General features: G+C 48.7%; 1 protein-coding gene across 4 annotated transcripts in view; it reads right to left on the minus strand.

Moving 5' to 3' along the window:
• Window positions 1–16605, minus strand: part of LOC149439097 (NACHT, LRR and PYD domains-containing protein 12-like) — a 55146-nt gene that overhangs the window by 26228 nt on the left and 12313 nt on the right. For 3 of the 4 annotated variants that reach the window (XM_089659479.1, XM_089659481.1, XM_089659482.1), the window contains exon 3: window positions 7881–7938. In XM_089659479.1, coding sequence (XP_089515605.1) covers window positions 7881–7911 — 31 coding nt within the window. In that variant the 5' untranslated portion in view covers window positions 7912–7938. Of the gene's footprint in view, window positions 1–7880; window positions 7942–16605 lie in introns of all 4 variants that reach the window. The other variant, XM_089659480.1, reaches the window with a different exon arrangement.

A 16605-nucleotide genomic window follows, 5' to 3' on the forward strand; every position in this document is an offset into this window, starting at 1 on the left:
GGCATAAAGGTTCCCACCATGCTTTGCAGAAAACCAAGATGGAGGCCAGCTCATGGAGATGCACAAGCTCTGAAGAAAGGTAGGACCTTGACAGTACCTCCTCCTCAAGGGCCCCTCCCCCTCCGTGGCTCCACAAAAGTTTTCTGAGGAAATCGGGCGTGAAAAGCGCGGAGGAGGGCAGGAGCATGAACATCCGCGGAAGGAACCCAGGAACGTTCCTCGGGACCATAACCACGCCAATGGACCAAAAACTGTACCCGACCGCGGACCAACCGAGAATCCAAGATGCGGCTCACCTCATACTCCTCATGACCGTCGACCCTGATAGGACGAGGACGAGGCAGAGAGGCAGTAAAGCGATTACAGATCAGAGGTTTCAACAGGGATACGTGGAAGACATTGGAGATGTGCATCCCAGGAGGAAGAGCAAGGGCATAGGCAACCGGGTTCACCCTGCGAAGAATGCGGAAAGGACCAACAAAACGGGGGGCCAGCTTTGGTGTGGGCACCCGAAGCTTAAGGTTGCGAGTGGACAACCACACCCGATCTCCGACCTGGTATGAGGGAGCGGGCAACCGTCTACGATCAGCCTGGAGCTTCTGGCGCTGTGCTGAGTCCTTCAAGGACCTCTGAATCTGCCCCCATGAGGAGCGCAGAGCAGCCAGGTGGTTATCCACAGCCGGAATGTCCTGTGGAGAGAACAACTCAGGCAATACAGCGGGTTGGAACCCATAGTTGGCCATGAAGGGGGACATCCCAGAGGAGGAGTTGACAGCCGAGTTCCTCGCAAACTCTGCCCATGGCAGGAGATCGGCCCAGTTGTCCTGATGATCCGATATATAGCAACGAAGGAATTGTTCCAGGGCCTGGTTGGAACGCTCTGCAGCCCCATTGGACTGAGGGTGGTAGGCCGAAGAGAAGGAAAGCTCGATACCCAACTGGGAGCAGAAGGCGCACCAGAACCTGGACACAAACTGGCTCCCACGGTCCGAGACAATCACCTTGGGCAACCCGTGCAAGCGAAAGATCTCCTTGGCGAAAACCGTAGCCAGTTCCTGTGCAGTCGGCAATTTCTTGAATGGAACGCAATGGCACATCTTAGAAAAACGATCGATCACCATAAGAATGACCGTATGACCTTGAGACGCAGGAAGATCCACAATAAAATCCATTCCCAGGTGTGACCAGGGACGCTCCCCATTGGGAATGGGTTGCAGAAGGCCCAATGGAAGGTGCCGAGGAGATTTATTCTGGGCACAGACCGAACAAGCTGCTACATATGAGGCGATGTCAGAACGGAGAGATGGCCACCAGAATAACCGAGAAACGACCCAGGACAATTGGTTCCTACCAGGATGACCGGCAGTCTTGGCATTATGGTAGGTACGTAGCAAGCGGGTACGCAATCCCTCAGGTACAAAACATCTTCCAGCAGGTCTCTCAGGGGGAGCGTTAGTTTGAGCCGCCAAAATCTGCTCCCCAAGGGGAGAAGTCAGGTTGGTACGAATGGCAGCCAGGATCTGGTTTGGAGGAATGACCGAGGTCGGCTCAGTGTCCTCCCTGGACAGCTCAGAGTATTGCCGCGACAAGGCATCAGCCCTGACATTCTTGGAACCAGGCAAGTAAGAGACCACATAGTTAAAACGTGACAAAAACAGAGCCCACCTGGCCTGACGGGGTGTCAACCTCTTAGCCTCCGAGAGATATGTGAGGTTCTTGTGGTCAGTGAGAACTAGGACCGGGACCACAGAACCCTCAAGCAGGTGCCTCCATTCCTTGAGAGCCAGAATAATGGCCAACAACTCCCTGTCTCCAATCTGGTAGTTGCACTCTGCAGAGGAAAGCTTCTTGGAGTAGAACCCACAAGGAAGTAGGGGTCCCTCGGGTGACCGACGCTGGGACAAGAGGGCGCCTACTCCTGTCTCAGATGCATCAACCTCGAGAACAAAAGGCAACCCAGGATTGGGATGAGACAGAATTGGGGCCGAAGTGAAGGCGGCTTTCAGAGCCTTGAAAGCTGAGATGGCCTCGGGTGACCACTCGTGAGGGTTACTGCCCTTCTTGGTCAGATCTGAGAGAGGCTTTGCCAATGTGGAAAAGTTCCTGATAAACTTCCGATAATAGTTGGCAAATCCCAAAAAGCGCTGAATGGACCGAAGACCACTGGGACGAGGCCACTGCAGAACCGCTGAAACCTTCTCAGGGTCCATAGAAAAACCCATCGGGGAAATGATGTAGCCTAAAAAGGCAACCTGGGATTGGTGAAATTCACACTTCTCGAGCTTACAGAAAAGCTCGTTTTCACGTAACCGTTGCAGCACCCGCTTAACATCCTGGATATGAGTCTCCATAGACGCAGAGTAAACCAGGATGTCGTCCAAGTAAACCACCACGCACTGCTGCAACAAGTCACGTAAGACATCGTTAATAAACTCCTGAAAGACCGCGGGTGCGTTACACAACCCAAAGGGCATAACCAGGTATTCATAGTGGCCGGTTCTGGTGTTGAACGCGGTCTTCCACTCATCGCCCTCCTTGATCCGTACAAGGTTGTAGGCAGCCCTAAGGTCGAGCTTAGTAAAGACCGTTGCTCCCTTGAGGCGGTCAAACAACTCGGTGATCAACGGAATAGGATAAGCATTTTTAATCGTGATCCGATTGAGACCCCTAAAATCAATGCAGGGTCTCAGCTCACCTCCCTTCTTTTTCACAAAAAAAAACCCAGCTCCTGCTGGAGACATAGACTTGCGAATGTGCCCCCGGGAAAGCGCATCCGCAACGTATTCCTCCATGGCCTGATTCTCTGCCACCGAAAGAGGATACACCCTGCCACGCGGAGGAGTAGCACCAGTTTGTAAGGTTATGGCACAATCGTATGGACGATGAGGAGGCAGGGCACCGGCGCGCACCTTGTCAAACACGTCCAGGTACTCCCCATATTCAGTGGGCAGCACAGAGTCCGAGGAGGTGCACAGCACCTTAACCGGACCACGGATGCAACCAGCCCCACACCGTGGTGACCATGAGAGAATCTCGGCCGATCGCCAATCAAAGGTCGGATTGTGCCTCTGAAGCCAGGGATAGCCCAAAACCACGGAGTAGTGCGGGGAAGAAATTACCTGGAAACAGGCCAATTCCTTGTGAACAGCCCCAATAGCTACCTCCACCGGCAGGGTCTCGTGGGTAACCTGCGATGGCTGCAAGGGCCTGCCATCTATCGCCTCGAGAACCAATGGAGTCTCTCGAGCCTGCAGAGGAATGGAGTACTGGGCCACAAACGAACTGTCCATAAACAAACTGCCAGCCCCAGAGTCTACCAGCGCCTGGGCCGTCACCGAGCCTCCTGCCCAAGAGAGGACAACGGTGATAAGCGGTCTATCTTTACGGGAAACCGGGGACGAGGAAACTCCACCCAAGATCTGCCCCCGACAGGATCTCAGGTGCGGGCGTTTCCCGGACGGACCGGACAGGACTGCCGAAAATGCCCCCCGAGTCCACAGTACAGGCAGCGACCCTCCCGACGCCGAGAGGCCCGCTCCCCCTCGGAAAGGCGAGCAAACCCCAGCTGCATGGGCTCACTACCAGACAAACCATCCCCAGGAGGCGTGGGAGGAGAGGGAGGCACGGGTGGGACAGAAAACGTAGGCGCCAAACGGTTAGGAGGCCTCCGCAGCCGCTCCTTAAATGAAGGCCTCTCTCTGAGCCTGGTGTCAATCAAGATTAGGAAGGAGATGAGTGCCTCTAACTCCACAGGCAGTTCTTTGGCTGCGATCTCGTCCTTCAACGCATCAGAGAGACCATGAGAGAAAGCAGCCACTAGAGCCTCATTGTTCCAACCCACCTCTGCCGCCAAAGTACGAAATTCGATGGCGTACTCGGCAACGGTTTGTGAACCCTGATGCATGGACATGAGCAATTTGGCAGCAGAAGCGGAGCGAGCGGGTACGTCGAATACCGTACGGAAGGAGGCAACGAAACGGGTAAACACGTGAATCACCGGGTCATTCCTCTCCCATAAGGGATTAGCCCAGGCCAAGGCCCTATCAGAGAGCAGCGAGATTAGGAAGCCCACTTTTGCCCTCTCAGTAGGGAAAGCGTGAGGTATTAATTCAAAGTAAATCCCCACTTGGTTAAGAAAACCACGACACTGACTCGGTTCCCCCCCAAAGCGCTGAGGAAGAGGGGCTGAACCAGTCATACCTCTGGGTACCGCGGGTTCCGCAACAGATGCAGAGGTAGGTGCAACAACCGGAGCAACAGTGGGAGAGTCCACCGGAGTAACAACTGACCTAATAGCCCCAGTGGTAAGGTGCGCTGTGCGTGCAAGCAGAGCCTGCAACGCCTGAGCGAACTGATCCAACAAGCGATCCTGTTGGTCGAGTCTGGCGAGTAACATAGGGATCGAAGGCGTACCTGCACCGTCAGGATTCATGGCACTTGTGTAATGTCAGGGCAGGAACGATGGAATGGGCAGGCAGGCCTATGGTACGGTCACGCTGCGACTGACGACAGCCACTACCCACAGACCAGAGTCCCTCCGGGCGCGGAGTCTAAGCCCCAGGCTACCCTTCACCAGGGCCCCTGATGGTGGGGATGGACTTGACGCAGCCTGAGACCAGGTCGCGGCCCCCGAGTGACCCCAGCTGCGATAACGACTGCCGCCAATGGCGTACAGCTGGTGGGAGCTAGATGGGATCACGAGTAGAGTAGTCAGACAAGCCGGGTCAATAACAATGGAGCAGACAGTACTAGACGGTAGGCAAAGAAGACTCAGGTCACGGGCCGGGTTCAACAACGGGAGGTCAGATAAAGGGTTAACGCAGAGAGTAGTCTTGTCCAAGCCGAGTCGGTTACCAGGAGAGCAATGGGAACAACACAAGAGCTTGCAACAGGGCAACATACAGGACACAAGTGCAGAGCACACTTGCAGACAGCAGGTTTAAATGTGCTCAACCACACCCTTCTGAGGAGGAGCCGCAGAAGCCTGAAGGCATAAAGGTTCCCACCATGCTTTGCAGAAAACCAAGATGGAGGCCAGCTCATGGAGATGCACAAGCTCTGAAGAAAGGTAGGACCTTGACAGCTCTCTTCGGGTTACGAACAAGATGTCTGTAGTATTCATACATCATCCGCAGTTCATGCATTTCATATTCAGTTTTTGCCTGAACTCCCGGAGGTTATCTGTGATGGAACGTATGAAGTTACAGTGAGAAATACCTTAGATATGAAACAAAGGTAACACCAGTTCTTGGTGAGGACATGTAGGGCAGAGGGAAGATATTTACCGAGAGGCAAACAAGGTGTTTGCCTAGGGTGACATTTTTCCGGGTGGGGCAGCACCACCACCCCCGGAAGTAGGGGCACACGTAGCATGGGGACCAGGTGGGATCCAAGAGAGGGTGCGGGCTGCTTGACGGTGTAAGCAGAGCCTGAATCTCGCTCCCGGAGATGTTTGGAGCTGTGAAGATGAGTGTCTTTCTCTATCTCGCCTTGGTGGTGGGTGTAGGGGGGACGGTGGTAGAGGAAGGCTCTCTTGGCCAGGGAGGGGGGTGTTAGTAGAAGGCTCTCTTTGGGTTACAAACAAAATGTCTGTAGGTTTGTTCTTAAGTTGAATACAGTAGTGTACATTTGTCCAGTAGTGGGACATTTTTAATGAAAGAGAATAGGCCAAAATGTACTAAAGATAAAGAGTACAGACAAGAATTTTACTACAGGCAGTCCCCAGGAAAAAATATAATGGGGGACAATACAGCAACAATACAGTTCAATACAAGAGCATTAGGAGGGCCCTGATCCTGGGAGCTTACAATCTAAGAGGGAGGGGCTAGTGGTACAAAAGGTAATAACTCTGGTGGATGGTCTGGTAGGAGAAATAGAAGATTCCGTTATTAGCTGAAGGCGGGATAGGCTTCCCTGAAGAGAGAGGTTTTCAGAGATCAACTAAAAGTGGGCAGAGTAGGCGATAGTCTGTTAGATTGGTGTAGAGAGTTCCAGAGGATAGGGAAGGCTCTGGAGAAGTCCTGGAGATGAGCATGGGAGGAGGAGACAAGGGAGCTAGAGAGCAGGAGGTCATGGGAGGAGCAGAGAGTACGGTTTGGGTGATATTTAGAGACAAGATTGGTGATGTAATTTGGGACGGAGTTCTAAATGGCTTTATATGTTATTGTTAATATTTTGAATTTTATTTGTTAGGCAATGGGAAGCCAGTGGAGGGATTGGCAGAGAGGAATGGATGATACTGGATGGAGGCCAGTGGAGGGATTGGCAGAGAAGGATGGAGGACACTGAGTGGAGGTCAGTGGAGGGATTGGCAGAGGGGAATAGAGGACACTGGGTGGAGGCCAGTGGAGGGATTGGCAGAGAGGGATGGAGGACACTGGGTGGAGGCCAGTGGAGGGATTGGCAGAGAGGGGTGGAGGACACTGAATGAAGGCCAGTGGAGGGATTGGCAGAGAGGGGTGGATGACACTGGGTGGAGGCCAGTGGAGGGATTGGCCGAGAGGGATGGAGGACACTGAATGGAGGCCAGTGGAGGGATTGGCAGAGAGGGGTGGAGGACACTGAATGGAGGCAAGTGGAGGGATTGGCCGAGAGGGGTGGAGGACACTGAGTGTAGACCAATGAAGGGATTGGCAGAGAGGGACGGAGGACACTGAGTGTAGGCCAGTGGAGGGATTGGCAGAGAGGGATGGAGGACACTGGAGGGATTGGCAGAGAGGGGTGGAGGACACTGAATGGAGGCTAGTGGAGGGATTGGCAGAGAGGGGTGGCATATACAGAACGGTTAGTAAGGTGGATGAGTCTGACAGCAGCATTCATGATAGACTTAAGAGGGGATAGCCTGCGATGAGGTCGGCCAATGAGGAGGGAGTTACAATAGTCAAGGCGAGAGATAACCAGGGAGTGAATAAGTTGCTTAGTGGTTTCTGAGGTTAGGAACGGTCGTATCTTGGAGATGTTGGAGGTTGGAGATGTTGCGGAGGTGAAGTCTACAATATCTGGACATCGATTGGATTTGGGGCTGAAAGGACAGATGGGAGTCTACGATTACACCTAGTACCCTGGCATGAGGGGAGGGACTGATGGTTGTGTTGTTGATCTTGATGGAGAAGTCAAGGGAGGGGGCATGGGCTGGGGGGAATAGTATGAGCTCCGCTGTGGAAAGATTGAGTTTGAGGAAGTGGAGTGCCATCCATGCCAATATGTCACTTAGTAGGTTAGTAATACGAGAGGAGACTGAAGTGGTGAGGTGAGGAGGAGACTGAAGGGGTGAGGTGAGGAGGAGACTGAAGGGGGTGAGGTGAGGAGGAGACTGAAGGGGGTGAGGTGAGGAGGAGACTGAAGGGGGTGAGGTGAGGAGGAGACTGAAGTGGTGAGGTGAGGAGGAAACTGAAGTGGTGAGGTGAGGAGGAGACTGAAGGGGTGAGATGAGGAGCAGAAAGATAGATTTGTGCGTCATCACCATATGGATGCTGCATTTCGAGCGCCCCAGAGGAACCTCATACCCAAACCAAAACCCCTAGTTGAAGTTGAACTCTACAACTACATGGTTCATGAAGACATATCTGTGGTTTGCAACCGACTACTAGAGAAAAGAGGAAGGATGCGGAGACGATAAATATAGCTCAGGGAGGTGATGGCGAGGTAATGAGAATGGCAGCTCTTTATTAAACTAGATGGCATCAAGATGATGGTTTAGATTTCTTTTTGAAACAGATCTTCTGGTCTTCTAAATAATAGCGAAGATCCAAAAATTTGGTGCCACCAGCCTTGTGTCCTGCCCCGCTTGCCCAAAACAATAAAAAAGTAGTGTTATGAATGACTTTGCACTTATTTACTGAATACAGAGGAATATGGTATTGGATGGTGGCTAAACTGACCTTCATCCTTGGACCTTGATGGCTGGTCCATCCTTGATGTCACCGGTTACGGGAACCTCTACTAGAGAAAAGCATAAAAAAGTTCAATATTGTACGAGTATTATATGAAACCAACATTACCGATGAAGAATATTGACGGGGAGTTTCCATGGACATGTGTCTACGGTTACCAAAATCCAATGCCGTGCCCTTTGCCTTGCCAGATAAGTTACCGTTAATGATGGATGGGAGCCATAGGCCTGTTGTGGAAGGTAGAACTAGAACAACGGGTCGCAAGATGCAGCTGATGTGAGAAAGTGGGAGGGAGACGTACTTTCACTTTCGTCTTCACCACGGAAGGAAGGAAGGGCTGGGCTGTTCTCACAGAGCAATTTTCTGTTCATTTTATGTTTTAAAATCATTTTTTACATTTTCTTTTAGTTTTTTTTCAAGCATTGAAGATTCATGAAGGCAGCAAAATCAATAAATGTGTATCAGCGCTCAATGAGAATCAATATAATAGCTGATGGCACAAAAACACCAATAAAAACCTTAAACATAAAAAAAATCCTAAACATTTGCAACGCTGCACATTTGTGTTTGAGGCAGCAAAATATAATCTAAGGATTTTAGTTCTTGCCTACATTATCCATAACGTAAATAAAAATTTGGTCTATATATACACTTTAATTGTGCTTTACTCTTAGTAATTTATATTGATTAGACATTGCAAGATCCTTTTCTGACAAATTATGTTTTTTGCAGCCTTTTTAACCTGGAGGAACCCTTATTATTATTTATGATGGTGATTATTAATATTATTATTATATTTATGATGGTGATTATTATTATTATTATATTTATGATGGTGATTATTATTATTATTCGTGATGATGATGAGGATTATTATAATTACTAATATTTTTATTATTATAGATTACATATATATCATATTATATTTTATTAATATTACATTTTGTATTACTATTATTTATGATGGCGATTATTATTATTATTATTCATGATAATGATGAGGATTATTATAATTACTATTATTTTTATTATTATTATATATTACAGGAATAAATATAGCACTGCCAAATTACACAACACTTTATGTAATGTACATTCACTTAATTTGAACTAATATTCAGGTCTCAAAAACCCTTACTAAAATTATTTTATCTATAGCAGTTGGTGCATTAGCATGATCATTAGGTTTTAAATATAACACTTATTAAAATAATAAAAAAACTTCCGGTTCCGGCGCCGGATGCTGTAACACGCGGGACCCGTGGCTCCCGGGATCCCGGCTATACAACACCCGCTAACTGCCTCGGGGTCCCCGCTCTTCAGCCCTCGGGTGTCCCTTACCTTCTGGCAGTGGCCCCGGCATGGAGCGGTACCTTCTGCCGGCGCAGTCCGGCCACGAGTCGGCGGCTCTCCCCCTCCTGCAGCCAAGATGGCCGACGATGCCTGTCACAGTATGGACACAGGCAAGGAGCGAGATCACACTCAGGGAGCAGACAAAATGGAATCTCCCTCCAACCTCCTCACTGCCTCTCCACTCCCTTTTGGCACTGACTGCCTTAATGAGCAGTATAACAAGATAGCACAGGCAGTGTCTTCTATTTTGCTCCCTAATATTACTCAGGCTGTAGATAGAGCAGTCACAATGGGCATTGAACAGCTGAGAAAGGATCTAAGCGATCATTCTAAACCAGTGGTGGGCAACCTTTTTTTTTCAACTGAGCCAAATCTCGCCAAAACCACGATTGAAATTTATTTTGAGAGCCACATTTTTAAAACTGAAAATACATCCCCCATATAGTAATTCATCCCCCATAGTAATTCATCCCCCATAGTAATTCATCCCCCATATTGTAATTCATCCCCCATATAGTAATTCATCCCCCATAGTAATTCATCCCCCATATAGTAATTCATCCCCCATAGTAATTCATCCCCCATATAGTAATTCATCCCCCATATAGTAATTCATCCCCCATAGTAATTCATCCCCCATATAGTAATTCATCCCCCATAGTAATTCATCCCCCATATAGTAATTCAACCCCCAATAGTAATTCATCCCCCATATAGTAATTCATCCCCCATATAGTAATTCATCCCCCATAGTAATTCATCCCCCATAGTAATTCATCCCCCATATAGTAATTCATCCCCCATAGTAATTCATCCCCCATAGTAATTCATCCCCCATACAGTAATTCATCCCCCATATAGTAATTCATCCCCCATAGTAATTCATCCCCCATATAGTAATTCATCCCCCCTATAGTAATTCATCCCCCATATAGTAATTCATCCCCCATATAGTAATACATCCCCCATATAGTAATTCATCCCCCATAGTAATTCATCCCCCATAGTAATTCATCCCCCATATAGTAATTCATCCCCCATATAGTAATTCATCCCCCATAGTAATTCATCCCCCATAGTAATTCATCCCCCATATAGTAATTCATCCCCCATATAGTAATTCATCCCCCCTATAGTAATTCATCCCCCATATAGTAATTCATCCCCCACATAGTAATTCATCCCCCCTATAGTAATTCATTCCCCATATTGTGTCAATTCACTTACCTTTGCTCCGCGCGTTCCTCTCGCCGTGTTCCCGCGCCGTTCCGGTCTTCAGGGCGGACTGTGAGAGGAGAGGAGTTCGTCATGCTGCCCCGCCTACATCCTGACAGCCAATGTTTGCCACGCTCCGCGGGCCGGATTAAAAGGTCCGCCGGGCCGTAGTTTGCCCATTGCTGGGCTAGCTGCAGAGTCCTGACTTTTGGGGCGGCCGCCCGAGAGGAGGGAGGGGAGCGGGCGCCCGGCACACAGAAGAGCCGCATTAAAGTGTGCAAAGAGCCGCATGTGGCTCGCGAGCCGCGGCTTGCCGACCACTGTTCTAAACGATTATCTGAGGCTGAACAGCGTTTATCTGATTTAGAAGATGAAGTCCATTCAATGCAAGCGGGTACATCACAATCCAATAGTATACAGCAAAGTATTTCGGATAAAATCGAAGATTTGGAAAATCGATCACGTAGGAATAACCTACGCATTGTGGGTCTTCCAGAATCTTTCAATACTGGATCTCTCCCCGATTTATGCTCAACACGGATCCCGGCGGCGTTAGGCCTATCCTCCTCCTGCCAGGTCGAGAGAGCTCACCGCCTGGGGCCTCCGTCTACCGAGCGCCGAACGCCACGCTCAGTGATTGTCCGCTATCTCAATTATGCTGACCGCGTAGCGATCCTCACCTCTTTCCGTAACTCACGCTCTCTGCAGATTGAGGGTCACAAATTACTGCTATTTGCGGACTACTCGCAGGAAGTGTCGCGTAAACGGAAAGCATTCCAGCAAGTATGTGCCACTCTTTATCAGAGAGGAATAAAGTTCACATTGGCGTATCCGGCCACGTTACGGTTCACTGCACCATCTGGGGCCTCTAAATCTTTTGTCCATCCTGAAGAAGCCCACCAATATCTCCGAGATCACCTAGCCGAAGGGGATCCGGCAACACAGCAGGCGGGTAGAAATTTTGGGCCCAGAGATCAACGCAGTCCCCGCAAAGACCCACCTAAACGTCAACGCATCATTCCATCTTCCTCTAAAGCTCGTCCGCCTTGAAGGTCTAGGAGGCCATTGGTCTCTACATTAAAGCTTCAAGCTTTTCTCTTGATCCGATTAACTCTGGTGAAAGAGCTTTCTATTGGTATTTTTTATTTTTTGAATGGTATTTTTTTGCATACTGAAATGCTCACACATTCTAAAGTCTGAGCCTGTTCGGTTGTTCAGAGCTAGAAAAACGGCCCCCTCGGGTTATACTCGAGTCAACGTCTGCAGATGGCTCCCCCCCCCTTCCAACAGAAGGGAAACTACGGTAAGTACAGGGGTGGGCAGGGGGCTGCTGTCTCTTACCTGGCTCCGGTCCCACGACGATCCGGTCCAGGAAGCGCGGCTGCTCCTTCATTCGGTTCGTCCACTGGATGTTCGCGCGGCTGCTCGGCTCCTCATTCTCACCGGCGAGGAGGCGGAGCTGAGCGGCCCCGCGAAAATCGAGTGAAGGAGATGCAGGTAAGTGTGCCGTGCTTAGGTGCTGCTGCAACCACATATGCTGGCTGCAGCAGCACCATACTGGAACAGGGGTCTGCAAGTGTCAGTGGGAGGAATAGTGCCCCATCATTGGTGTCACTGATACCAATGATGGGGCATTATTCCTCCCACTGACACCAACGATGGGGCACTTTTCCTCCCCCCCACTGACACCAACGATTGGGCACTATTCCTCCCCCCCCCCACTGACACCAACGATGGGGCACTTTTCCTCCCCCCCACTGATACCAAAGATGGGGCACTATTCCTCCACCCCCCCCCCCACTGACACCAATGATGGGATACTATTCCTCCCACTGACACCAATGTTGGGACACTATTCCTCCCACTGACACCAATGATGGGACACTATTCCTCCCACTGACACCAAAGATGGGGCACTATTGCACTGACACCAATAATGGGGTGCTATTCCCCCCACTGATACTAATGATGGGGCACTATTCCTGCCACTGATACCAATGATGGGGCACTATTCCTCCCACTGACACCAATGATGGGGCACTATTCCTCCCACTGACACCAATGATGGGGCACTATTCCTCCCACTGACACCAATGATGGGGCACTATTCCTCCCACTGATACCAATGATGGGGCACTATTCCTCCCACTGACACCAATGATGGGGCACTATTCCTCCCACTGACACCAATGATGAGGCACGATTCTTCCCACTGCTGTTCCCACCCTCGGCTTATACTCGAGTCAATAGTTTTTCCCAGTTTTTTGTGGTAAAATTAGGTACCTCGGCTTATATTCGGGTCGGCTTATACTCGAGTATATACGGTATGTATTATCTGTTTGGCACAAGGCCTTTGCATTGTCACCTACTTCAATGTCATGTTTTATTTACATATATGCCTGAATTTTACTTCTTCCTTCCCGCATTGGCCTTGCTCCATACATCAGCAGTGCTGCGGGGGAGGGGTGCTGGAGCCGCTGTCGGGAGTTCGTTTGAGGGACGCCCTCACGTATCCTTAGTAATTATAACTTGGTCCCAGGGGCAGGCTCCTTTCACTGCTACTCCCGGTCACGCTGATGTTGGTCTATACAGCATGCGGAATGACGTGAAGTCCTTTATACTGTTTTGGTATACTATATGTTTTGTATTTTTGTTGGGCTTTACTAGGGCCCCTGCTCTTGTCTTCGCTTTCTCTCCTCTTTTTTCTCTCCAATCCCACTTCTTCTTCTTTGGAGATCTCCGTCGTCTTCTGAGACCAGATTTACACCACCCACATCCGCCTAATGAAGCAGCGCTAATTGTTACTACATCTCTAATTGGTAAGTCCCGTATCTTCTTATCACATACCTTATCCCAGCTAGAATGACACGTATTTTTTCCTGGGATGTTAAAGGCCTCAGATCCCCTCACAAACGCATGGCAGCATCTGCGGCGCTTATGCGCGGATATAGCTCTACTCCAAGAGACTCATCTCACACAGCCTGACTTTGTCCGTATGCGAAAACTCTGGGTGGGTCACGTCTTCGGCTCCTCTTCCCTTAATAATAAAGCAGGGGTACTTATTCTTATTCACAAGAGACTTAATCCTGAATTGGTCTCTGTGGATGCAGATGCCGAAGGCCGTTTCATAGCAGCACATGTCAAAATAGGACCCCAAGAGTTGGTCCTTGCCAACATATATGCACCCAACTCCCCGACGAGGCAGGTTTTTCAGGGCCTGTCTTCACGGCTGGCACCCTATATCCACAAGCCGCTTGTCATGGGAGGTGATTTCTGTTATGCAGGAGCAGGAGGATAAATCGCAGAGTGTTGACCGAGACTCTCGCTCTACTCAGCCTCCCCGTCCAACGCCCACATTACTTGGTAGTTTCGTTGAAGCTATGCAATTTACTGATATATGGCGCTTGACACACCCAGACGGTAGAGATTACACTTTCTATTCTCCCGTTCACCACTCTTTATCACGAATCGATTATATTTTTTGCAACCCCACAACGTTGCAACATGTTGTATCATCTACCATACATGACATGGCCATATCGGATCACTCTCCAATTTCTATCATTATAAATTTCTTAGATCCTACACCACACCCTAGGATATGGCACTTCCCCTCGTTTTTGGCAAATAATCAGGAGCTTTCCCGGCAGCTACAAGACACCTGGGCAGATTTCCAATCTACTAATGCGGCTCATGTCTCTAATCCAAATTTATTTTGGGATACGGGGAAGGCGGTATTACGTGGTAAAATTATTGCTTTTACGTCCGCATATAAAAAAGAATTCTGCACCATTTCACGGAGGCTAGTAATCTTCTTAGACTGACTCAGCGCAGGATGACGGACTCAAATACGCAGGACAATAGGACAGCTTGGGCGGACGCTAAAAACCAGTTCAACACTTGGGCGGCAGCACAGGAAACACTTCATCACTCATACCTTGACTTACAGTATCACAGGTTTGGTAACAAACCAGGCAAACTTCTGGCGCGCATGTGTAGGAAGCCTTTTATCCCCACGCAATTCACCTCTTCAAAGGATTCTCAGGGGATACTTAAACAATCTTCGGAAGAGATTATATCTATTCTGGAAAGTTTTTACGCAAATTTATATGGGTCGGACCCTATAGACCAGGCACGGGCGCACTCCTTTCTTGACAGCGTACATCTACCACAAATAGATCCAATAGCACTGCAATCTCTAAATGCCCCGATATCACAAGCGGATATTTGTCTAGCTATTAGTTCCTTAGCCAATGGTAAAGCTCCAGGCCCGGACGGGTACACCTCTGAATTTTATAAATTTATGGATAAAACCCTCTCTCCTACTCTACAGCTGGTATATCAGTCTATTCAGGAGAGTGGGGTGTATCTTCCATCAGCTTCCCAAGCCCACATTAAATTAATAGCCAAAAAAGGCAAGGACCCCTCGGACCCTGGTTCTTATCGTCCCATTTCTCTCCTTAATCTAGATGCAAAGATTCTTTCTAAAATTGTAGCTAACCGTTTGGCCATCATTTTGCCCACCCTTATTCATCCTTCTCAAGCGGGCTTTATAAAGGGGCGCTCGGCCACCTCAAATATCCGCAAAGTGCTCACAGTTCTACATCAGGCTAAAAATAACCCATTACAGGATCTAGCGATTGTTTCCCTCGACGCTGAAAAAGCTTTTGACAATGTAAGTTTTCAATGGCTTTATTCGGTCCTCACTAAATTTGGCTTTTCCGGACCATTCACGCGTTTAATTCAGGCTATGTATTCCGCCCCGACAGCTCAGGTAGTGGCGGCGGGGAAAATATCCAATCCCATTCCATTACATAAGGGAACAAGACAGGGCTGTCCATTGTCCCCCCTGCTTTTCAACTTAGCTTTAGAACCCTTAGCCCGCTTCTTGTTGTTTCAATCACAACTTCATGGCATTCAAATTGCCCAACAGGATCTTTGTCTAGCTTTATTTGCGGACAACATACTAATATTCACCTCCAACCCGACTCTAGACTTACCGTACATTCAGTCCGTTTTTGCAGATTTTCGGTGCTGCCCGGGTCTCCGTATTAATTTTGCGAAAAGTGAGGTTCTGCCCTTATATCACGCTCGACTCCCTGAGTGGGCTGGCAACTCACTCTTTAAAATTAATACGAACCATATCACTTATCTAGGTATTAAAATTGGGAAATTAGCCTCGTCCCTTTATTCTCTTAACTATTCACCAGTAATCCAAAAAATTTTAGGGGAATTGGAAATGTGGAAAGAACTGCCATTATCACTTATGGGTAGAGCCCACCTCTTCAAGATGACGAGTTTTCCGAAGCTTCTGTATCCTCTTCAAACTATCCCTCTCCTGCTCAAACATACGGATATAGTCAGGCTGAATAAAGCGATTTCTAGTTTCTTATGGAGGGGGCACCGTCCGCGAATAGCTATATATAAGTTGTTTCTTCCTAGATGTGAGGGTGGTCTGGGCCTTCCCAACATTAGGCTCTACAATCTATCTTGTATTTTACGGGTATGTGTAGATTGGATCTCCCGTTCGTCCGTGTTTTCTAATTACCGACTCGAATCTGCCATGGTGAGCCCATATGATCTGTCGGCCCTCCTACATTCTAATTATGCCTCACTTCCTCCACATCTTAAACACAATCCACTCATACGGGACACCCTCTTCACATGGAGGGAGGTCAGACGTAGACTAGGAGTTTCTCCCTGGCTGTCTCGCTATCTCCCTATCCATCACAATCCTTCCTTTTCTGTCTCTCAACATCATGCAGCTTATGAAAAGTGGTATAACCAGGGCCTTAGACTTGTAAGTCAGTTGTATGACTCAGCATCAGGATCCCCCCTTCCGTTCCAACAAATTCTTAGCTCGTTTGACTTACCTTCCCATCATTTTTTGTATATTTTGCAAGTTAGGAATTATATGAAATCCATAGTGCAAAACAAGTCCACTCGCTTTTGCTCTACTATGATAGAAGTCCTTGTAAGGAATCAAAAATACAACATATCCAATATATATGGTCAACTGTCTATGCACTATGCAAAACCGCTGGAATCTTATTCTTCCGTCAAAACGTGGATACGAGACTTTGACAATGCCTTCACCGCGGAGCAAATGCTCACAGGTTTTAATACTACCTGTGCGTTCAATACG

Source organism: Staurois parvus, unplaced genomic scaffold (assembly GCF_062004578.1).
Source record: "Staurois parvus isolate SC_StPar_1 unplaced genomic scaffold, SC_StPar_1.0 ptg001161l, whole genome shotgun sequence".
In the NCBI taxonomy this organism is placed as follows: domain Eukaryota; kingdom Metazoa; phylum Chordata; class Amphibia; order Anura; family Ranidae; genus Staurois; species Staurois parvus.